General features: G+C 41.8%; 1 protein-coding gene across 1 annotated transcript in view; it reads left to right on the top strand.

Annotated features, from left to right (window-relative positions):
* LEPR (leptin receptor) overlaps positions 1–25,247 on the top strand; it is a 1,083,230-nt gene that overhangs the window by 699,775 nt on the left and 358,208 nt on the right. The window contains exon 9 of the mRNA XM_069641975.1: positions 7,636–7,920. Within this exon, the coding sequence (XP_069498076.1) occupies positions 7,636–7,920 (285 nt within the window). The remainder of the gene's footprint in view (positions 1–7,635; positions 7,921–25,247) is intronic.

Genomic DNA, 25,247 nt, shown 5'->3' with positions numbered 1-25,247 from the left:
TTCTGCTATAAAATAGAGAACTAATTGGTGCCATTGGGATTCCTCATTGTCTTCTATTTTGTACATTATGTCTACAGTTTTGGTGCTCTTTTTATAAACAGGTTTGCAGCAACACACTCATACTTGGCTTGGTACTTCAGCAGATGTGCTTTTAAACTTTAGTATTTCTTTTTTGTATGTGTGTAATAGAAGGTTGACATCTGCAAGGTTCCTGCTACTCTTTTGTAAAGTTACTGGATTTTGTAAGTGCTCTTCAGTTCCAAAATATTTGCTTTGGATGTGGTCTATTTCTTTGAGCAGTTATTTGTCTGTACCATGTAGGAGAATGTAATTGAAATGGTCCAGTGCTAAAGCAGGACTTTTTGCATAGAACCGTTTGTGAACGAGACTTCGTACAGCCGAATGGTGTGTTGCTAACATTTTTATATGGTGGAAGGTGCTTTTGCAAGCAGGTCCAGAAATACAGAATAATGAATGTCCTTGTACTCCTGTTTATTTGCGCACTGCACATTAGTCCATACTTTGTAATATTAACATTTTTTATTTGTCTTTGCCTTTCACATACTGATTGAGGAACTGCCGTAAAGATTTGAAAGATTCTTTTCTCACCATTATACATTGATGTGCACGGCCATTTGTAGACTTGACGTATTGGTTCATTCGAATGGAGAGTTGATTGTAAGTTTGCTGGGGATATTCTTGTGAGCAGCGTTTCTTTTTCCATAATGGTATTGTCTACCTTTTTCATACCCTTGCCTACTGCTATGTATGGCAATTGGGTTTGTTTGCTCTTGTTTGTATGCTTCTTCATTAAAATATGGCTCTGTGCTGGTGGTGTGACTCCACTCACCTGCACAGACATTTCCAAAGGTATCTATGTTGATATTACATCTGTTGCAAAGTTCTTGTTGTAATTTAGTAATTAATTCTGTTAGTGGTTTCATTCTGTTTAAAACTAATATAAATAATTTCCTTTTGAGAAGGATTGCACTTTCGATGAGAGCTTCCAGGATGAGTTTTATGCAGTAAGTTTTAATGATGGAGCGTGATTCCTCCCCTGTTTTTACAAGATTCTGAAGGATCCTGTGGTGGAATATTTTTTGTAAAATATTTTTTTTTTGAATGCTTACTTGTGGGTATATTAACATTGGTAGGTGCAGTTTAAGCACTAATGGTAGTTGTAATCTTCATAATACATTTCTTTTTGAGTTTTACATTTTAAAAGAGGAGTCCATTTCTTTTGTGCTAGCTGCTTCAGTGTTGCTCATTGAGTGTATTAGCTGTCTTGTTTGAACTTTTTGTACAAATTTGGCTTGAGGCAGATGGCTATTTTGTGTGCTTTTAGTTTGGTGTGCTCTACTTCTGCGTTGCTTTTTACAGGTTGTTTTTTGGTAGGCATTGTTTACTTTCTGTTGGAGAAAAAAGGAGAGTGTGGGTTTGGAGGTTGGGCAACATATATGTGTGCACAGTGTGTGAATATGAGGGTAGGCATACATATAGCTGTATGTGATTGTGGAATGGGTTGTTAGTTCAGGTTGGGAAGGGTGTACTGGTATGTATGTGTTACTATACTGGCATTCAGATGACAATATAAATTGTGCACATGCTGAGGTGCAATGCGTAAGAGTGAAGCATATACTGTGGGTTGATATAGTTTTGTAGCCTAGAGTAGAAAAACACAGCACTGTCTGAGTAAGAGGCAGAACACTACGATAGTATTTCACTTATGTTATTGGATTTGAAGAGTAGGTTTCTTCTGGGTTCTTTTTTGCAGTTGAGACACCACTGTCTTTCAAGAGACTGGTCTTCACTGCAATTGTGAAAGAAGGAAGTTAGTACATATGTGTGTTAATGGCACAGTAATTGAACTTGGAGAACACATTATTTAAAATTGTAGGATGATTTGTTAGCAGGAAGAGTTAGTGTGCATGTGAAAGTGTACAATATTATGTATGAATGGGGACTTGGTAGCACCAGTGTTGTTGCTATGGGGCCCAGTGGGGTACTTTTAAGTGTGTCTTATGAGGTGCACTTGTGTAAGTGTTTGAGTTGTTGTTGTTGCAATATTTGGTTTGGAAATGGATTAGTGTAAGTTGTAGTACAGTGAGAAAAAGGCTCAGAAAGATGTAGAGATTGGAAAGGAGAATGTGGCTTTCGTTTTTTCATTTGCAAATACATCAGGGAGAGTGGTGATAAAATGGAAATATGAAGTTTGAAACAGTTATGCAAGTGGGCTTTAAAAGAAAAGTTTGTAAGCAGACAGCATTGTAAGGAAGTGCCACGTAATGTTAGGAGATGGGACAAATTAACGTATGATTATTTAGTAGTTTATACAAGGCAAGTGGCAAGGTAAATGGCAGTTATCCTGTTTACATGTATGCAATCTATTTACTTGGTATGCCTTGGTAAGATGAGTGCAGTTTTCATTTTCTGTGTGCATTCTAGGCATTTAAGAGCAGGTGTGTTAGTGGGGAAGTGGTTGTAAACACAATAGCAGGAAAGAAGAGAATAAGTGTGTGCACATTACAATGGATGATATGGGTAAAAGAACAGTTTCAAAGCACACAAAATTGTAAGTGCCACTTGATAGTACGAGATGGAAGAAATGACAGTATGTGTATTGGGTAGGTTATACAGGGTAAGTGGCAGGTACCCTGTTCACATGCATTTGTAAAAGAGTCGGAAATGTACTCTATAAAATATATGCATACCTGTAGTTTGTGTTGATGGATGCAGATGTGGATAAATCTGGGAGCAGATATGTTGGAGAGTGGTATAGTACTTTGTTCTGGAGGTGCTTTGCAATCACAGCAGACTCGTACCAGGGTGTTCAACAGTAGATCTAAAGTGCTGAGCTGTTATCACAGAGGTAGATATAGAGGTCTTATTCATTGTGGAGGTAACAGTTTAGGACATGTTACCAGAATCTCACTGCTGTTTGCGATGAAGGAGGCACTTGTGAAAGTTATGGACATTTTTCCAAACTCCAGAGTAATTTTTTCTTGCATTGTGCAACAACCCAATTTCTCAACTTGTCACTTCTATATTGTCTCTACACTTACAGATTGTCCTCTGCCATTGTGGAGCCGAGCTGTTACTGACATCACTGCCAGTGAGGCAATTATTAGATTGCTTCCCTCTGCATTGCCCAACTGGTGACATCATTTGTGCCATGTGGCAACCTGCTCCACTATCAAAATACGCTTTGCCTTGAAAAGGACCCGTTGTTCAAGGTCAAAACACGTGTCGGCAGTTCTGTTCTTCTGTTTATTATATATTTTTGGACACAGCTTTTGGACTGATGATGCTTTTGATCAGTTTAAATTGGACTGTTGTTCTCTAACAATTGCATTGAGCTAGTATATCTGTGTACCTTTTGAACTCATGTCAGGGCTGTGCAACAGGGCATGGGGGGACACTTACCTGTGTTTTCTATTACTGTACCTAACCTGAACAAAAACCATGCAAGAATGGTTCCTAGTTAACCATAGAGACTCATAAATAATGATTCAATTCAGTATCGCAATTTAAACCGGTGAAACAACAGTCTGCTAGACATATCCATCTTGCCTCACATTGTCTTAGTATTTTGTTTCCAGATTGCCTCCTCTTGCTGGTATGCTGACTGATACAAATGTTGTTCCAGTGGGTATTTAATATCTTTGTGTTTTAAGGACCTTAAATGTACTGCAATTCTTAGTTTTAATGAATGAATTGTACTTCCTATGTACAATTTTGAACATGTGCAAGTTATGCCATACATTACATATTTAGAGTTGCAGTTTATGAATTATTTAATTCGGTATTCTCTCCAATTTGGCATTAGGATTGTAGTATTCCCATTGTCAGAAAAAGGACACACTGAGCAAGTTCCACATTTATAGTTACCTGTCAAATTGGTGGAGTTGCATAGTTGTGGTATCCCTCCATGTGTTTTTCTGGGTTGATATGAGATGGACATGAAATATTTTTCACCTTTTTCACCCCTATGGTATGCTATGTATGGATTATCATTCAAATATTCTGTTAGGTCTTCATCTTCTTTTAATATTGGCCAATGCGGGGGGAAAAAAATTGTAGGTTTTCATAAATCTAACCTCATTTTGAGTTTCAGATTATTAATAGTTCTGTGCGTAGTTTTTTATGCTTTGTCTAATTGCTTGATATCATAACCACTGGCTTAAAATGTTTGTTTGCTTTTGCTTTTGCTCCATGTTTTTCTAGTTTCTTGTGTTGAGTACATTTCTGTTTGAGTCTTAAGAATTCTCTGTAGGGTACATTTGTCATAATATGTTTCGGATGATTACTAGTAGCATATAGGGTGCAGATTCCTGCAGTGGGTTTCACATACAGGGTTGACCTAATGGTGTTATCTTCAATATAGAGCTCCAAGTCTAGGAATTGAATTCTGTTTGTGCTTTCTTGCATGGCAATTGTACCGATTAGTGTTTGTGTATGTATAATATTCCTCCAGACTTTCTTTTGTACCATTCCAGATAACCAAAATATGGTCTATAAACCTGCCCCAATATATGATTTTAATTTGTTCTGTGAAGAATGGATGCTAGCAGGCATGCTCAAGTTCATAATGGCCCATGTGTAAATTAGCGTATGGGGAAGAAAATTTAGCTCCCATAGCTGTTCCTTGTTTTTGCTTAAAAATGTGGTTATTGAGCATAAAAATATTGTGAGGTTTAACATTTCTATTATCAAATGTTGTTGATGGTAGGATATTGACATTGTTTTCAGAAAGTGATAAGTTGTATCAATTCCTTTGCTATGTAAGATACTGATGTACAGAGATGTTACTTCAAACGTGACCAGTCTGATATTTGGCTCCCAGTTGATAGATTCTAGCTGTTGAATCACATGTTTAGTGTCTTGTATGAAAGAAGCCAAACCAGATGTAAGCGTTTGGAGATGTTTGTCAATATATTCCGATATTGGTTCGGTTATTGGACCTATTTAATTTATGATTGTTCTGGTTAATGGTACATTTTTGTAAGGCTTATATATTTTTGGGATGAAGTAGATTGTTGCTATGATGGGATGTTGATTTTTTTATATAGTCACCCTCATTTTCAGATAGTGAGCCTTGTTTTTGCCAGTGGGTGTTCATGATGTGCCATTCTTCAATGAGGGCAGGTAATGGATTTTCTGATAATAACTCCTAACAACTTGTATTGTTTGATGATGTGCCATAGATAGGTAGCGTTCTTGTATGGTTTCAGACTCGTGATAGGTCAAATTACATTTCATAATTTTTTGTTTGGGTCCTGTTAAATATTGTTTTCTCAGATCTTTTGCAACTATTTAATGAAAGATATCAATGGAATTTTCCGTAGCCAGGTGAGGATTGAACTTTGACTTTGGTTTTAAATTTGTCTCTAGTGCTTATCCTAAATCCAACCTTAAGTCTGATGCAAAGGTTTGTAGAGTATGTATTTCTGTTGTTTCTTGTATATTCATTAGACTGATTGTATCCTCTGAGATAGATACTGTCAATTCTGATGGTATCGGTTGTGCCTCTGTACTATGCCTGATGACTTTCCTGGCAAAATATTTTTTGAGGTTTAGTCTCCAGCAAAATTGATGCACCGGGAATACTAGGCACCGGGGAGGGACAATGGAGCATCAAGTTAGTGCGGTGGGAGTGGGGAGTGACATATGTGAAAAAGGGGGGTGGGATGAAGAAATGGGATGCAGGGGAGCTCGGGGACACACTTAACTTGGTGCCAGTAGGGGAAAATAGCGTGTGACCGCTCTGTGTGGTAAAGCCCCCGTTCTGAGCCCATTCTGAGCCCCCTGATTGGCTTCAAAACCACACCCCCCTTGCCAGGTACTAATCTCTGTTATAGACCTTCTTCCAAATATTCTCATTTGAACAGAACATTGAAAATCAGAAAAGAAACATTTGGCTTTAGCTTTGTGAAGGCAGAAAGGAGCATGGCTAGTTTAACTTCCCAAACTAACAAACTGTAATGAAACATAAAATGTGTACAGTTTATTGTTACTAATTCCATGTTCAGTATATTAACATTGCAAGTTACCTGCCTGTGCACATATCTCTCCATATTCATTTTTAGTTGCATAACTCCATGCAATGTCAGAAAGGGTAATTATCACTTGGTGTAATGACCCTTCCTCCACTTGTAGGCTGCGGCTTTGCCGCAGGCAATAATGTACACATCCCATGTTAATGGCCCTGAGCTTGCTTCACAAGGTTCAATTTTTGCCAGCTGCCACGTAAGCAACACATCCCGAACAAGGGGGGGATAAGTTAGAAGCCCGAACGAAGTGAAGTGAGGACTTTAATGTTAGCCTCAGTGCACTACCCCATCATGTAATGCCCTCACAGCCCCCTGCGAGAGGTGTATTGCTGTTTGTACTAATAGTTTTTTTCCAAGTTGAGAAACAGTGTGTTTGGCGTTTCTCAATTTGAAAAAAAAACTGCAAAATAAGATGGCGGCCCTGGAAGACGGCTACCACACACCCCTTCCCGGGTACTAATCTAAGTTATAGACCTCCTTCTGATTTTAACAGAACACAAAAAATTAGCACAGAAACATTTGTCTTTAGCTCTGTAAAGGCAGAAAGGGGCATGGCCAGTTTAAATTCCCAAACTAACAAACTACAATGAAACACATAATATGTATAGTTTATTGTTAACAGTTCCATGTTCATTATATCAATATTACAAGTTACCTGCCTGTGCAAATTTGTCTCCACAATAGAAACAAATTCATGTTTAGTTGAATATCTCCATGTGATGTCAGAAAGGGTAATTTTCGCTTGGGGTAATGACTCTTGCTCCACTTTTAGGCAGCGGCTTTGCCGCAGGCAATAATGTACACATCCCATGTTAATGGCCCTGAGCTTGCTTCACAAGGTTTAATTTTTACCAGCTGCCACTTTAGCAATACATCCCGAACAAGGGAGGCATACGTTAGAATGTTAGCTTTAATGTTGTTAGCCTTGAGGCATTACCTCAGCATGTAATGCACCCCCCCAGCATGTTGTGCTGGGGTACTAATAATTTGTTTTTCAAGTTGGGAAACAGTGTGTTCGCCATTTCTCAATCTGAAAAAAAACCTGCAAAATAAGATGCCTGCCATGGAATAGGTAGATGGGAACTACACATAGTCCCTTTTCCCTTTCTATGCAGCTATTGCATTTTCGGGGATGTGCCAGGATCACTAATGTTTCCGGCACCAGTGGGGGACAAGTGAGCGTCAGGTAAATGGGGCTCTTTTAATATGTGGAAAAGGGGAATGGGGTGGCGGAAAGGGGACGAAGGGAGCACACGGCTACACTATGTGGTAAAGGCCCCATTCTGAGCCTTCTGATTGGCTGGTAGGCCACCGCACCCCCCTTGCTAGGTACTAATGTTTTGTCTGAAATGGGACTACCATTATTGTAATGTTCCGATGCTTAAGAAAAAGCATGTGCTGCGAATGTAACACACTAGTAGGTGTGGAATTGATATGATCCAGCCCCAAGAGTTATGATTATCTTAAATTAAAAGTGAGTTACACATTTTATCTCTGGTGTAGTTGTATTAAGGAAAAATAAATGGTACTTTCTAGTAATGTGCTTTATTTAAAAAAAACATTTAATGTGTTTTTCTTTTAACAGAAGTCACTTACTTTCCGCAGAAAATTCTGACGAGTGTTGGCTCAAACGCCTCATTTTATTGCATGTACAATAACAAGAACATATCGTCAAAGAACTTTGCATGGTGGATGAATCTAGCAGAGAAAATTCCAGAACAACAATATACAGTTATTAATGACCACATTGGAAAAGTTACTCTTCTCAACTTGAATGCAACAAAAATGAAAGGAAAGTTTGCCTTCGACGCATTGTACTGCTGTCATGATGACGAATGCAGCCAGCACTATGCAGAAATATCTGCGATAGGTACGCGTACATTTGATTTGATTTTGTTTTTGTTAAAAGCATAGCAAATGCAATGTAAGCCATAATTCAGATTTGAAGGTGACCGTGATTGTCATGATTCTTATTTATTGATGTTTTTGGTGGATGTCCTCAAAATACAGAGGGGAATTGAAATAAGGCAATCAAAAGATACAAATAAATTAAATCCGTTATTTTTTTGTGAATGTATTACATGTGCTTGGCCTTAATTATACACAGATTATGTTGATATGTACAATTATGCATTATGAAGTAACAAAAACATGTTTGTACACTATGGGGTGAGTAAGCCATCGGGTTAGGCGAGATTGGAAGTCTTGTTGATGATAAAATATTTCACACTTGTACACAGACATTTGGTATTGGCGCAGGAAAAAACTAAGGACTGCACGGAGTATCATTTCTGCATGGGGCAAGGTTCATGTTGCCTCCTTGTCCTGGAGTCCTAATGCCATTGCCAGTCCGATTCTGGACAGTGGAAAGCGTAGTCTTATATAATCGTTCCCTAGAGAACAGTGTTCCTCCGAGTTCTTTCTACATATGAGGAGGCCATGGGTGCCCATTTGTAAACAGGGAGCGTTATGGTGGCTTATTAGCACGGGTACACAATAATCTGGGAAACCATCTTTTTAGAGTTTATAGTACTGAAATGCATTCCCTTTCAAGACAACGATGCAGTGTTTTCTTTTCGAGACAATGGGCCTCATTACGAGGATGGCGGCCGTGGAATGAACAGTGCTGGTAAGGGACCGGCACCGTTCATTCCGGGCCGCCATATTACGAGGTCTGCAGTGGGTCCCGCTCTGGACGCATGGCCAGACCCAACCAGACGTGCAGAGCGGGACGCGCTAGCAGTCCAGGATGCTAGCAACAGGCCCGTCATTAACGGGCCCATTGTTAGCATCCTCCCCATTCCCACTAAGCCCTATTGGGGCTCAATTGGGAATGGGGACGTACCGGGTCTGGGTCCCACGAAAGGTGATTACCGGGCCCTCCAAGGTCGGAATGGCCCGGTAAGTCCCCTTTTACGGGACCCGGACCCGAGTTTGGGGGTAGCCATGCCGCTAAAAACGGCATGGCTACCTCCAAACTCGTAATGAGGCCCAATGATGCACAGTGTAGCTGTGTTTCCTTGTCAGCCACTACACTAAACACGATAGAGCCTAGGTTTACATTTAACCAAACTGCTACCAGACCTTGGGGATACACAATTATATATAATTTAGATAATGGAAGCCAGCTGTTAAGGGAAGTAAAGGGCTGCAATTAAGATAAGCTTTCTGAAGGCTGTTTGTCAGGAATGTGTATGTTACTCTGTTTCTGCTATTTTGCCAAAGTACACAACAGGATGAAGCAAGGTGAACACATCTGCACTATAATTTTGATCTTGGAACATTATGAAAGTGAGCCCTGATTATGATGAGCTACTTCCTGTGATAGAATTACCAAAACAAATTTGTTTTACAAAAGATGAATGTGCCTCAGGCTTCCATACCCTTTTAGATTATTTATGTCACAATTCCCTGCACTGTCACCTGCCTCCTTGCACTTAACCAGAGCTGTGCTGTGCTGGCCTGGCTGCACTCACTCAGAGCAATACTGCCCTGGTTGCACTTCTCCCTTTGCCTCTACCTGGCACTTCCCCGTCCTCCCTTCCCTTTGCACTTTTTGTCATCACACTTGCACGATCTGAATGACACATGGCCTAGTAAGATCATTTGTATTGTCATCCCTCCGTCTTCTCTCCCTTGTCTTGTCGTGCTTAGAAGCACGTGAGTTCAGGCGCTTCATAAATGACATATCATATCACAATGGTTCCTTAGGAAATGATGATAAAAAGCTATCATTTCCTGCCCAGAACTATTTTGTTGCCAGTAGAGGAGAGACACTTATCTCTAGTCTGTGTGTGCTTCATTTCAAAGCCATCCTTACTCAAAATCGAGGTACAAAATATACTTAATGTGTTTGGTTCAATGATTTTAAGGAAAAACTGATTGGTTTAGTTTTACTTTTGGTTTTCTTTCTTTAATTATTAAACACAAGAAATCAGTTCTAGAACTCACAGGCATATGACAGGTGTAACGGTCACCCAGACAATCACACAGGCAGACTAAAGGACTAATGCACAATCCTGATACACAAATCTGCATTAACACAGGCAGAGTGTAGGTTTTCACAATCTCTCCTATCAAACTTAGAGGACTTTAGGATCAACAGCATGTGGCAAACATTAAGGCTATAGGTCCCCAACATCTGAATAAATCATTACATGGGAATGGAGGTTAGGAGAGAATTGGACAGTTTCAAGCGCAAGCTTAAAAGAACCTCTCCCAAACAAATGAATGTATTGAAAGAATAATATAGTTTTGCGTCTTCTTCTACTCTTATTCTTACCTTTTTTTGCACAAGTTCATTATGTATTGTATGTATTGTTATGGATACATGTAATGTGATTTTCTTGTTTGTATGTAAACTCATGAGCAATTTTACCAATGTCATTGCGTGTAATTCATCACCTGTTGATTATGTGTTTTCATTGCTTGTCATGGTTACACAATTGATGTTCTTATGACACCCCTAAAGCAAATATTAAAATCATGCATGACCTTCAGTTTGAGTTTTTGATAATTACTATATGTTATACCCCTTATTTTCATATATAATTGTCTTAATTTTTTTCATTTTTTCATTTTATCGAGTGCATACATGTGGATATACCTGGGATCTATAACTCAGAAGGCCCAGCACCAAGAATAGGACAGTCCAATTTGAAGGATATGTCCCGAAGCATATCCCTTTGAGAAGTACACAGAGGGGCACCTTAAAGTTAATGTCTACACCTGTGCATTCCTAAAAGCTGCGGTGACCCAAAACCACTGCAGCTGGAAGTGGCATATTAACTACTGCACATCTGAACTAAAACCTAATACATGTTGCTTCATTGGTGTGGTGGCAGGGTAAACTCTTAAGAATAATCCATGGCTGGGTCTGGAATGGTGACTGATAAAAGCACACAATTATTAAAGCCATGCCAATTTCTTGTCAAGTGTCAACCCTAGTGAGATCAGACCAGCTGAGTGAAATATGTATTCATGGCAGCCTGGTTGTCTCTACTTCGAAAGGTGAGACTTCGATTAACCATAAGAAAGGGTAACAACACCCCTTAGGCACTCACACGAAGATCTATTGGGAAGCCTGCTTCAAAAGGATAATCCCAAACCAAACCAGGGTACTGTTCTCCGAAGTGCCTTTGAGGCCAGCATACTTTGGAAGGGAGTTGGGTTAAAGTGACCAGAGAGGAAAAGGTCGACCTGAAATGGAATTCCACCATATTACTTTTTTTTGTTGGGGCTCTCCCCCTTCTAATCCCCTCCATTGCACAGAGGACAATGATTTCTAGGTTTGATGCAAAAGGTCAAGGAATGCTAGTAACATCAACAGGGATGGGACTCCATTCAACAGGCTTGCTTCTGTCCAATACCCAGTGATATTTTCAATTCATAAGGAGGTGGCTTCCATTCCCCCTTGATTCCTTCCTGGATACTCATCTCTGGATTCCTATTGGCAATGTGTTCCATTCAAAATTCCTCTGCCATATAGCTGAAGACAGCTGTCCAAGTTAGAGGAATGTTCTTCTCCCTAGCCATCCCTAGAGCATGATGGGGGTGAACTGCTGGTCCAAGGTTTCACATTTGGCTGCATTGAAATCATGACCCTGTCACTGGTGGTGCAGGAACCCTGGTAGGTGCCAGAAAAGCTTCCTTGAGTGGGAGTGCATCAGAAAGACTCATCTTGTCCACGAGTATTGGGATTCACAGCAACCTGAGGAAGTTAAGAGCAGCCTGGAATCATGTTTCAGAGCTTTGAGATGCATTCAAATAGCTTCAAACTTGTTTGCCACCTTTGAACTATCACAAGACACATGGTCCTGCTTTTGGGACTCTTTGCATTTTCAATACACTGCTTGATTCTTTTAACCAGATTGATGCTGCATTACACCAGTAGTGCTTATTGCCACCTTGACTTGGACACTGGCTCACCACAGCGCCATGAACACCGGCTCACCACAGTGGAATCCTTCGACTTGCCCCCATCTTCAAGAACAGCGTAAACCAAGAGGACGTTCCCTCAACCGGACTCAAAAACCATTTCAGATCACTGGACGTTATCTTGTCACGTGCCGACTGATCCAAACTGTAGCATTGTTTTGAACCTATCCAACTGCCAATGTGAACCCTTCAAACTGCATTACATTGAACACCAACCCAAACAGCACAGATCCTCATCTCGAAGCTGACTCAATGCCAACTCACCTCCTGGAGAAATGTAACCCACCGCATCTTGAACCCGGTCTGTTCCTTAGGACAGTGCAGAGGCACTTAGTTCAATGCTGTTGAACCACCAATGACCAACAACAAGGTACTGTTAAGAGGCTCTGTCTCCCATCCCATTGTGGGACTATAGTGACTTGTAAGACCCCTTTTTCAATAATGTTCTTGAAAGATATATCCTTGAACAGTGGCATTGCCGAAATTGCTTGCCTGTGCAGTCCTGCTCATGTACCCAGAGTGCTATTCAATACCAGTTCTGCCTTTTCTATGTTCAGTCTGCAGGCGTGGGATTGCATTGGTGTCTAATAAAAGTACATATATGTTAGTGGAATCCTGATTGGACATTCTTTTATTTTGCCCTCTTTGTACTCTTGCTGTTACCACTTCACAGCCCTCCTGAGAGTATAGCATGCCATCAGCCCACGTTGCTACAGAAATGAAGGAGGTAAAACCATTGGGCTGTGTCTGTTTCACCTTTATGATTAGGATCACTGCTGGTTTAGTGGTAGTTTGGGTCTGAGTTGGTGATTTAGTCACTACTCCTCCTTGTACTCTTGTGGAGCAGAATAATTTCGTCACAATGTCGAACGGGAAACCATATTATACCCTCTTGATCGTATGTGTATATATATAAATTGGCCTAGGCCAAGTCGCTCTGCGAGGAAATCCGCGTTGCAAGGTCCTGACCTTAGATCTGTGTAAGCCGCCATTTTAGGTTCATCCGCCATTTTAGATTCTTATTTTAAAGTCACCTGTGTTCTAAGATGGTGGACAATGTCGTTTTTGAATGTAACATGGCCGCCTTGACCTCTGTGTACAAGTTAATGTCTAAACTGACCGCAGGCCAAATGTTAGGGTCATGTACTGAGACCTTGTCCTTCGTTGACCTGTGTATAGAGGATCACCTGTGTCATCAATACTAATCCATGAACATATATTGTGTACAATACTGTTTGAGCATCTTATGTGAACTCATGTTTAACTATATTTTATAAAGATATGTGCAAAGGCTCAACAGGAAATCTGAAGACACACTTGTAATTTGTTGGCGAATGGACTAAGGAGAACTCCTAAATGTATGGATGCATAAATTAGGAACAAACTCGGCACGAACCCTAGATCCAAGATTCATTAACCTGCAAGTGGGTTGGACATCATGTTTTTGGAGTGTATAAAAGGTGCCACTATTGTGATGTACAGTCCCATTCGCTGAGCACTCCAAACAGGGCTGGTATTCGCTGTGTTGTACTGAGGGCCTGATAGCTATCTGTTGCTTTGTCCTTTGAAACTGTTCAGTTGTAGAATAAAGATCTGTGTATCTTTTGAACCCACGTTTGGTGTATTTCCTTTTGGGGTACTCAGCCTCGATATCGTTTTTTGCTTTCACAGATGGCGCCCGAATTGGGACCCTCAAGATTGATGCCATCTCGTTGAAGGTTGACGCGGCTATCGGACCGGGATCGGACGGTGTAAAAGGGGCCCCTTTCCTGAATGAGAAGCGTCACCTCAGCAGCCCTGCACGGCCCGATCCCTGGACGGTGAGCATGCGGTCCGAGTCGGCATCTTGACGAGGGTCCACTTATCAAGGTGGGCAGATTTTCCGAAATCACCAAACACGAGGTAAAATTTGTTAGGAAAACTTTGAAAGCCGATCGCACCTCCTTAGGCTTGATCAAGTGAGTTGTGACCTGATTCTTAAGTATCCTGATAATTTGTTTTGGCACATTACACTTGCAAGTGCAATTACTGACCAGGTAACACCAGTATTCTGATATGCCTGGGAAATTGTCTGCTTGCTTCAGGGCATTATTCCGCAAGGACAGACAATCTTTGGAATGTAGCTGTCCGGCACCACAGGAGGGGTCACCGGCTTGTACTATGTACTGTAAGCATGGCATTGGTAGTATAGTGTTTAATGATATTTGGCACAGATAAACTAGACATGCTTCCGAACTTCAGTGGCCAATCAATGGTAGTTTTGAAATCCCTTGTATTGAGTATTTAGAATCTATATTATTAAATAAAAAGGCTAGACCTGCAGCATTTGATGTATTACAGAATTGGAAGAAAGAAGCTTTACAGCAGCTTAAAAGTAGAGAAAAACATGCGCGCCGTCATAAGACGAACAAGTGTTGTTATATGACCAAGAGTCAGCTAGGAATATGGATAGGGCTTTCTCACTTGGTATTCAGAAAATCTATCCTTGTAATAACTTTCATGTTTCCAATGAACTTATCGATAAGTTGTTAAATGAACAAAGGCCTGGTGCCACTGTGCCACCTCCGTACATTCCTCTTCCTGCTGGTTTGCCTCTTCCTGCTGTTATTCCTCCTGCAGCTCCTATCGTTCCTTCTGCTGTTCCCCCTCCTCCAGTTGTTGGTCCTTCTTTTGTCGCTGCTCCTCCACCTGCTCTTCCACCTGTGTCTGTTGCACCAGTAATAACACCTCTGTTAAATATGCCTATTCTCCGTCTTCCAAGTGGTTCTATGCAGCTTGTAGTAAGTAGATCAGGGAGCCGGATCAAGGGTTGTCACTCACAATACTGTACCTCCAGAGAAGAATTGTGAGTTGATTGTATGGGCGAAGCATTGTATGGAGAGGGATGATAAAGCTGGTGTTTTTGCCACACTTTCTAATATGGACAATTTTCCTGAGAAAAATGTTTTTATTGAGGGATTAGGGATTCATTTGTGTGTAATGTGGGACAGATTAGCGTTCTCTAGAGACACTGTGGAGAGAGTACAAGAGCATGTTGAGGGGGTATTTGAGTAAAGAAAGGAGTTGGAAAGGTTACAGAATGAGGATGAAGATGGAGATAGTTTGGACATTATGTATGTGCAGAAACGGTTCCTTCCTTGTCGTAAATCGATATCTGAGGAAATGCAAATCTGCACAAAAGTTGCGATTAGATGGATCTCAGATGGATGGATCTGACGTATACTGACTATATGACACATATAGTCAGTATATGCCAGAAATGCAGAGGAGAGTGATACAGGTCATGGTAGAATACCTACAGGATGAGTGTGTAAAAAGAAAGATTTGTTGTCCCGCAGAGTTATTGAGTATTTACAAGAGTGCTTTTTCATTTGACAATTCTTCGGCTGCTTTAACGCTCGATTTAGCCCTGTTGCTTAGTAAGTGTTCGGAGTTGCCTACTTCTCAGTTGCCTATGAGAGAGGTTCCTCCGAAATTCTTTCCAAAAGTTGAGATCCCTGCTAACGTTGCAGCAGGTACGCCAGCTCAGGATCCCTGCACACTATTTGTCACAGTTTGTTCACGACCCGTTCTCAAGACAGGAAGTGAACACCATTAGGCAATCTATTCCCGACATTAGGAAAAATCCGACAGGGTTCTATAAAGAAATAGAGTCTGTTTTGCAATCCTCAGTATTCACTTTAAGTGATATTGACCTGTTATTTCCCGTACTCCTGCCCATAGATATATGGAAACAGGTTAGAACTATAGACAATGTAGCAGGGTTAGGAGATACATGGGCTAACATAATCAGACTCGATGGAGAAAGGCCAGCTGGCGAAAGACCGCATCAGGTGATACTAACTTTGCCTGATAGAATCGTTGCGAAATTGAAAACTATAATTCCCGAAAAGAGAATTATCTGGGACAAGCTTACTGCCTGTGTCCAAGGGAAGTCTGAGTATGTTACCGAGTTCTTTAATCGGTTCGAACAAGTATTCTCGGATTTCAGTGGACAAGATTTGGGCACAGAGTCTGGGAAAAGATTATTTGTAGACAAATTTGTGCGTGGATTAGTGCCTGACATCCAGTTGCAAATCATGTCTTCTGAGAGCTCTTGGCAAGCGAAGTCTCAATCTGAAGTACTGCACATGGCTCAGTACTATGAGAATCATGTCAATAACGAAAAGGAAAGAGTCGTAAAGAGGAAAGGTGATTGAAAAAAAAGGATTGTTACAGCAAATTGTTAGAGGCTCTAGAGGGGGTAATTCACAAATTAGAGGTCAGTATGTTCCACAAGGAAATGTGCCATTGGGTCCTGTAAACATTAACCAGTGTGCCTATTGTAGGCAAGAGGGTCATTGGCGTGTACAATGCCCGATCCTCTGACAGAGGTCAAACAACGCATTTGGGAATAGAGGTAGACGATCCAGAGGTCGCCTGGGTGTAGGGTGCCCTGGTAGAGGTCAGTTTGCACAAGATTCACATCAACCTTTTTCACAGGATAATCAGGCACCAAGTGTGGATACTAGAAACATTTTTGACCATCCTTCTGCCGCTTACCTTTCTGAAGAACTTTTGATGACATTTTGTTTCGCTTGTATTGCCCGAAGCAGGGTTTGGAACCGATGCCTATTCCCGTTAATCAGAAAGGTCCCTACGTTGAAATGTTAGTGGGAAATAGGAAACATCTATTTTTGATAGATACAGGGGCACAGAAGTGTTCCATCGATCGTTCTTGGGTTCCAAACATTCCACTGTCAGGGCAAACCAATGTTTCTGTATGTTTTTCTGGCACAGTAGTTGTCTGTCCAGTTTCTTCGCCGGTACCTATTTCTTTAGGTCCCTTTATGGACCACTGTCCATTCTTTTTGACTTCGAATTGTGGAGAAAATTTGCTGGGGTTGAATCTGTTGAAGGAATTAAATTCGGTAATTCATTGTTCTTCTGATGGAGTGCATTTGACGATTTCACCACAGCAAATTTCTGTCTCTCAATTCTTGACCAGACCTTTGCTGCCGGAATTTAGTGATGTTCTGGAGTGTCTGTGGGCTATTGATGACAATGATGTCAGTGTTTTGCAAATTGAGCCTGTTAAAATTGTCTTGAAACATGGAGTGAAGCTGCCACGTATTCCACAGTATAAGATTTCGGTTGATGGTGAGCAAGCCTTGAAATGCATCATCTCTGATTTTGTGCATCGAGGAGTGATTGAGGAAATTTCAGGTAGTTTGTGCAATAGTCTGATTTTGCCCGTGTACAAAAAAGGTGATAATGCAATTCCTTTTCATTTCATAATTGATTTACGTGCCATCAATAAGATCGTCGCTCCACAATTTCCAATTGTGCCTGATGTGATGAAGATATTGACTATGATTCCGGCTTCAGCTACTTACTTTAGTGTTGTGGATCTAAAGAATGCTTTCTTTAGTATTCCTATACACAAGGACAGTAGATATTTGTTCACGTTCACCTTGGGGGGACACTCCTTCACATTTACTCATGCACCACAAGGGTGCACGGAAAGTCCTAGCATCTACAGTAGGGCTTTGAAAGAGCAGCTCGATACCCTTGAGTTGCCCTCTACTTGTACACTGCTTCAATATGTTGATGACTTGCTTTTAGCTGCCGACTCAAAAAGCGCTTGTAAGGAGGGCACTGTGTTGTTACTTATTCACCTGATTAAACACGGACATAAAGCTTCGCTAAAAAAATGTCAATATTGTTGCCAGGAGGTCGCCTATCTAGGCTATCTCCTGTCAAAGGAGGGAAGAAGATTGACGCACAAATGGATAAAACTCCTTTCTAATATGTCGGTTCCAAATACACAGAAAGAAGTTAGAGCCGTGATAGGGATGGCTTCTTACTGTAGGCAGTTGGATCCCCAACTTTTCGTTAACGATTAAGCCAATGTTGGATCTGACGAAGAAGGGCATTTCTTTGCCATTGCTGTGGAACATGGAGCACCAGCGTGCATTTGATTTGCTCAAGACTGCATTGTGCTCGGCACCGGTTTTGGGCACACCAAATTATGAAAAGGCCTTTGTGTTTTTTGTGCATGAATGTGAGGGATGTGCTTTGGCTGTATTAACACAGGAACAAGGAGGGAGGAATAGGCAGTGCGGTTACTTTTCCTCTGCCCTCGATCCTGTAGCATGCACTTTGCCAAGATGTTTGCGAGCTGTTGCTGCTGCATCTGTAAAACAGAGTGAGGGAATGGTCCTAGGCCATGCTTTAACTCTGATGGTACCTCACTCTGTAGATGTTCTACTAAACAGAACTCAAATGCAACACCCCACTTCCTCAAGGCTGACGAGATATGAATTGATCTTCTTTGCACCACACATTCAAATTAAGAGGTGTTGTGTTCTTAATCCGGCTGAACTTTTACCTTTCCCGCAAGGTACTGCTTGCAGTGACGAAGAGTCACATGACTGTCTTTACACTACCGAACAAGAGACAAAGGCTAGCATTGATCTAAAAGATACTCCTTTGAACAGTCCACAAGGGGAGCTGTTTTGCGATGGCTCCTGCTTCAAACCTCTGGATGGTACATCCACAGCTGCTCATGCAATCATTACATTGAGCGCAGTTGTGAAGACCAAGAGAATCACGCATAACTCCTCAGAGGCCGCAGAGATTATAGCTTTGACCCGAGCTTGCAAACTTTCCGAAGGGCTTACTGTGAATGTATACACTGATAGTCAGTGTGCCTTTGGGGTGGTTCACAACTTTGGGAGACTTTGGTCAGAAAGAGGGTTCTTTACTTCACATGGTACAAAGATCCAGCATGGCTCCCTGATAGTAGGGCTACTCTTAGCGCTTGCCCTCCCCACTCAGTTTGATATTGCAAAATGTGCAGTGCATCAAAAGATTGTAGATGATGCAGGAAAAGGGAACGCTTTTGCTGATCAGATAGCTAAACAGGCTGCCACTGATCTCTCTTCAGACATGTATACTTCGAGGGAAGCCACAAGTGCCTGTACTATGGATGAAGGTATTGATTCTGTAAGGGATATCCAAGCCGATGCCACATTAGAAGAGTCTAAGAAGTGGGCTGAGGGCTTGGGGAAACTTGATGATGATGGGTGTTGGGTGGACAGAGTTGAAGGGAAATGGCTACTTCCTGACGCATACATTATGATGATGGTTGTTATGGCTCATGGTCCAACACATATATGTGCACGCAAAATCACAAAAATGTTGGAAAAATTATGGGTACATGACAGAATCTCTAAGTAGCTGAACGCTTTGTTCAAGGCTGTATGATCTGTTTACAGCATAATTTGGGAAAGGTAACATCAACTCCAAGGGGAAGTTTTGGTCCACCTCTGTCCCTTTTGAGGTTATACACTTTGATTTTATTGAAAAGGAACACTGTAACAACCTGAAGTACTTGCTAGTAGTCATCTGTGCTTTCAGCAAATGGGTAGAGGCTTTTCCTGTTAAAGACGCTACAGCCGTGACTACTGCAAAGACTATGTTAAAAGAATACTTCCCAAGGTTCGGGCTACCAAGAGTCATCTGGTCGGACAATGTTCCACATTTTATCACTGCTGTAATTCTGCAGATATGCGCAGGATTACAGATCGATAAACGGTTCCATTCGGCAAGACACACTCAGAGCGCCGGACTAGTCGAAAGACACTATGGCATCATCAAAAACAAGCTCGCTAAGACGTGTGCCGGCACCAAACTAAAATGGCCGGACGCCTTACAGATCGTCTTGTTATCAATGCGTACAACCCCTCAAACTAAGACTGGGCTCTCACCCTTTGAGGTGGTAATGGGGAGGCCTGCTAATATCTGGAACCTTCCAAAATGTCATCCCTTGAGAAATGTTGAAAATGTACTTCTTTCAGATTACTGTAGCCAGTTGACTAAAAACTTGTATTTGATGTATCACCAGGTGCGAGAGGCTTTACCTGGACAATACCAGGGCCCCGGTCACAGCATACAACCTGAGGATTGGGTCCTCACAAAATCCTTCGAGCAATCGTCTGGCCTTGCACCTCGTTGGCAGGGCCCCTTCCAGGTCCTACTGTCACACAGACGGTGGTGCGAGTGGCAGGCAGGAAATATTGGATCCACGCGACACACACCAAGAAAATTCCATACCCACTGCCATACGATACAGAAGAAGCAGAACCCCCCACCAGTACTGCCACCAATAATCCCGAAGCAGTAACTAGCATTGAAAGTGTGTCGGGGATTCTCCCTGATCCTGTGAGGTCTGGGGAAACAGCCATTCCACCCCCACACTCTCCAACCATTTTGTTTCCAGAGGAGATCCCCAATTGTGCCTCTAACCTTACTTCCGTTCACTCTCGCTTCCAGTGGGACGACACGTTGTTCACGGATCAATCAGTACCAGGGATCAAAAGGTACGATCTACGTCCAAGGAAATAGACTTATGGCATGGTTCGGCTGTGCGCTCGGAGAAGAAGAAAATCATCAAGGGCTTGCTTTTGGCCCGATCAATTGTTTGAAAAAGGGGATTCTCTTAGCTAGGGTTTGTGGAAGGACTAAGAAGACGCTCGGCCTGGAGGTCGCCAGCTAAAAACATTGGTGTTTTTCGTTTGAAGACAACAATGCTTGCAACCACTTCCGCTCGTATGGAAAAGAGAAAAGACTGTGTGACCAGTTACGGAAATGAACATTTAGTTATGTGGGCCCCGAAAATGTACTGCTGTTTTGTGACAATGTTAATTAGTTTTATAATAGTCATTGTTTTAGGCTTCTGGTATCTCGAAGAAGTACATCCGCTTGAGAATTTGTTGCCGACTGAAAATGTACCTACTGTTTCTACTCCTTTTGTGCATCTGCACACTCTATCTCCTAGGGACTCTCAGCACAGAGATATCACAACAACACTTTATTACTTATCTTGAATGCTACACATGCCATCTTTAATAAGTCCAACTGTTGGGTCTGTTCACATTGACCTCAACAAGGGATAAGGGGCTAGGTTAGTATATTCATCCTTTACCTTTGGCAACTGCATGCTATGCTTCTCTTGGCCGTTGGAACGATAGCATCTCGGGAACTTTGATGGCACTAATTTGAATAGTTTCGAGAAACGTGTTCTGACTCCCCTGGGATGTTTGCTCTTTGCTAAAAGGAATAAGCTTAATGTTGCTTCTATTAGGCCTTCTGATAGACTGTCTCGTCCTTTTCAATCTTTGATTTCTTTTAAAATAGCTCCTATAGGCAATAAGGATGCCACGCTTTCTTCCTACACTGTTAACCATAGCCCGAGTCAGTTTCCTTCTGCATATAGAGGAATGGTACTCAGTCAATGGGTGATTCTAAAGGCTGCGCCAATGTTGCGAATTTGACTGGGGAAGACAGACCTTTGTATGTAGGCGAGCCTGTCTACTTTGTTTGCGGTAATGTTGCATTTCCATGGTTACCCAGGGATTGGCATGGAACTTGTTATTTAGGGATCTTGTTACCCGGGGTATTCATCGCCAGTACTGTAGAGGTTTCAAAGTCTTGTTCACGGCGGGACGAGAATGGTGACAATCCAGCACAAGTTCTGGGAGACGTAGCAAAATCTGTTGTGCCATTTTGGGGACAAATAATGAACTCTGAGGATATCAGGAGACTAGCGAGAGTACTGGAGAGAACCATCAACCGGACCACTGCCATACTCTATAATATGACTTTAGAACAGAAAGCAATAAGGTTAGTAGCACTTCAGAACCGGATGGCATTAGATGTCATCCTGGCTGAACGTGGAGGGGTATGTAAATTAGTGGGGTCCGCTTGCTGTGTTTTCGTGCCAGATTCCTCCCCAACTATCTTCAAGGCAATACAGAATCTACATGTCCTAAGTTTAGAAGTGCATGTTCCCGAGGGAAACTGGGATCTTAGCGCTTGGTTCTGGGACTTCTTGCAATCTTGGGGTTGGAAGGTACTTTCGGTCTTGCTGATCATTTTGGGAATTCTGTTGTTTCTTTGTTGTTATATACAAAGTCTTCCTGGTATATGTTCGATGCTAGGTTCATCCGCCATTTTAGATTCTTATTCTAAAGTCACCCTGTGTTCTAAGATGATGGACAATGTTGTTTTTGAATGTAACATGGCCGTCTTGACCTCTGTGTACAAGTTAATGTCTAAACTGCCCGCAAGCCAAATTTTAGGATCATGTACTGAGACCTTGTCCTTCGTTGACCTGTGTATAGAGGATCACCTGCGACATCCATACTAATCCATGAACATATATCATGTACAATACCCTTTGAGCATCTCATGTGAACCCATGTTTTACTATATTGTATAAAGATATGTGCAAAGGCTCAAAAGGAAATCCGAAGACACACTGTTGCTATAGTAAATTGTGGGCGAATGGACTAAGGATAACTCCTAAATGTATGGATGCATAAATTAGGAATGAACTCAGCACGACCCCTAGATCCAAGATTCATTGACCTGCAAGTGGGTTGGACATCATGTTTTGGAGTGTATAAAAGGTACGACTATTCTGATGTACAGTCCCACTCACTGAGCACACCGAACAGGGCTGGTTTTCGCTGTGTTGTACTGAGGGCCTGATAGCTTTCTGTTGCTTTGTCCTTTGAAACTGTTCAGTTGTAGAATAAAGATCTGTGTATCTTTTGAACCCACGTTTGGTGTATTTCCTTTTGTGGTACTCAGCCTCGATATCGTTTTTTGCTTTCACTACAACTTATTTATTTCTTTGCTCGATGACACAACATTTCAAGCCGAGTTTTTTTACAACTGTTGAATTCCTTCAATTTCACAGAAAAATTTTAAAAACTGTACATTTTGCCTTGAGGGTCAGTGCAATCCATACTGTCCATTTAAATATCAATATGTGGACCAGATCCCAATCAACAAATTATGTCTGCATCACTGAAACTCGTGATCTGTCAGCCCTTTATGGCGGCAGCAATGCCGTTAACGCTGCATTAAAGGGCCAAACTAGTGATGAGGCCCTGTGAAGTGATATCAATAATAAATCTTTTAAAGCAACATGTTGAGAAACACTTGTGAGGAGTCAGGAATTAAACTTGGACACAAGTTAGCCATGTTTTTGGTTAAAGACTTTTATTGAAAATGAAATGGTTGGGAAAAGGCCGCTCTGACACTGCTGTAGGACTTTTCCTACCTAAACCAAAACTAAAGATCTGTCAGTGTCAGGATGTTAAAACCAATACTGTTGTGTGTCCAAAGTTCTATTTTGACCCTCACAGAAAAACTAAACTCCAAGAACGGGAAATGTCTTTAACTAAGGGGGAATATAAATATTAAATGATTCCAAAACAAAAGTTCTTCCAGTATAGAGATCCTTGTTCCAGAGGGTAGTTCTCTTCCCCTGGATTCCGGTTGGCTCTCTGAAGTTTCACATACAACAGTTATTTGTGCCTTTCTAGGCTCACACCAATTGACATGCAAACTTATTTGACTTTGCAATTGTATTTCCAGACCACCTTGCATGCTTTTCTGCCAGGCTTCTATTTCTCCTCTCCTGGTTCACATATCTCTTTTCTAGTCCTGATATTCTCTCTGAGGATCTCATTATATCATACTGTTATTGCTGCCTGGTGTACTCCTCTGCCAAAGCTTCTTGCTTTCACACACTTGTGGTTGCCTGGTATGCTCTCCACCAGAGATTCTTGTATTCACACACTTGTGATTGTCTGGTATACTCTCCTGCCAGGACTTCTTATATTCTCACTGGACTTCTGCCCTTCCCCAAAGTTGCATATACACTTTGGGCAGCATTACGAGTTTGGAGGCAGCCATGCCCTTAACAAGGGCATGGCTGCCTCCAAACTCGGGTCCGGGTTCCCTGAATGGGGAAATACCGGGCTAATCTGACTTTGGAGGTCCCGGTATTTCCTCCTTCAGGGAACCCAGACCTTACCCATTCCCATTCAAGCCCCCATAGGGCTCAATGGGAATGGGGAGGGAGCTAACAACGGGTCTGTTAATAACGGGCCCGTTTTTAGCTCCCCGGACCCCTCGCGGGACCCGCAATGGACGTCTGGTCAGACCAGACGTCCAGAGCGGGTCCCGCAAGGGAACCTCGTAATAGGGTGGAATGGGATTAACGGCGCCGGCACTATTACCGGCGCCGTTAAACCCATTCCGCCCGCCTCGTAATGAGGCCCGTTGTTAGTCAATCTGTCCTCTGGATATATTATCTAGTTTGGGTCATCCCCATATGTCTATAACATATATCCTTTTGATTGAAAAGGGTTTGTTTGTTGCTTAATCCCCCTTTTTACATGAAGTTCACTAGTTCTCTCTTTATTGATTATTTTTGTGTTAGCCACGTTCACTCTGCATTGCCACAGACATGCCGCAGGGGCCCCACTGTCTCTGGGCGGACTCACCAGCTCTTGTTGGCATATTTTGTTTCCTCCACGGTTCCAGTGATCATATAAGGTACACCCAGTTTGGGGCACTCAGTAAACATACGTCTAACAGTCTCTTTCTTATCCGGGAGGGTACAAATTTGGCAATACCTTGCCTCAGTTGGAATTTTCCATCTTGCACCACAGCTAGCTTGTAATGGCAATTGAATAGTATGCATCAAAAGACGCAATTTACAAACTGCAGGATGCGGACACTGTAAAATATAAGGCTGTTTTTTGTATTGCAATGAGTGAACAGAGCTAAAGGAGCATAACACATAATTTAGGTAGGTGGTCGTATTTATTGCACCATTGCCACCTTTCCAATTTTCTTGAGAAGGCTCCCCTAAAGATCTCAAAACTCTTACCACACTTAAAGTCTGGGACTCATGTATTATTTTCAAAGAGATCATTGCTTAACTTCATGAAGGTCTTGCCTCTCACGAGTAAGTCTTACTCATAGCTCAGTCCAATTTCTGATAACAACAGACACTTAGGGAAGAATCTAGATTTGAGGAGAAATGCCCCTCTCTTTTTTAATGCTCTGCCCCTCAACGAAAAGATACCCAATTCGAGGTGCAAGTATTCCATTGATGTGAACCTGGGAAGACCCAATATACTGCATCAGGCAAGGCCTTCAAGCTTGTTTAGCCATTCCAACTCCCTCAATGCTTGCACTTCTAGACCGTATAATATAGATGGACAATACCACTGTTTATATAACATTAGTATACCTCCCATGCAGTATCCTGCATGTTGCCCAGCAAATTTTGCGAATCAACAGCATTAATGGATCAGCTTTCCTGGTCTACCTCTCTATGATACTGTTGTAATTTAAACAATTCGACATTTCAAGACCCAGGTATCTAAAGGAGTCCGTATAATCAATTTCTCC

This window comes from Ambystoma mexicanum, chromosome 1q (assembly GCF_040938575.1).
Source record: "Ambystoma mexicanum isolate Mex_15411 chromosome 1q, UKY_AmexF1_1, whole genome shotgun sequence".
In the NCBI taxonomy this organism is placed as follows: Eukaryota; Metazoa; Chordata; class Amphibia; order Caudata; family Ambystomatidae; genus Ambystoma; species Ambystoma mexicanum.
Note: the sequence above shows the minus strand (reverse complement) of the source record. Positions and strands in the feature narration are given on the sequence as shown.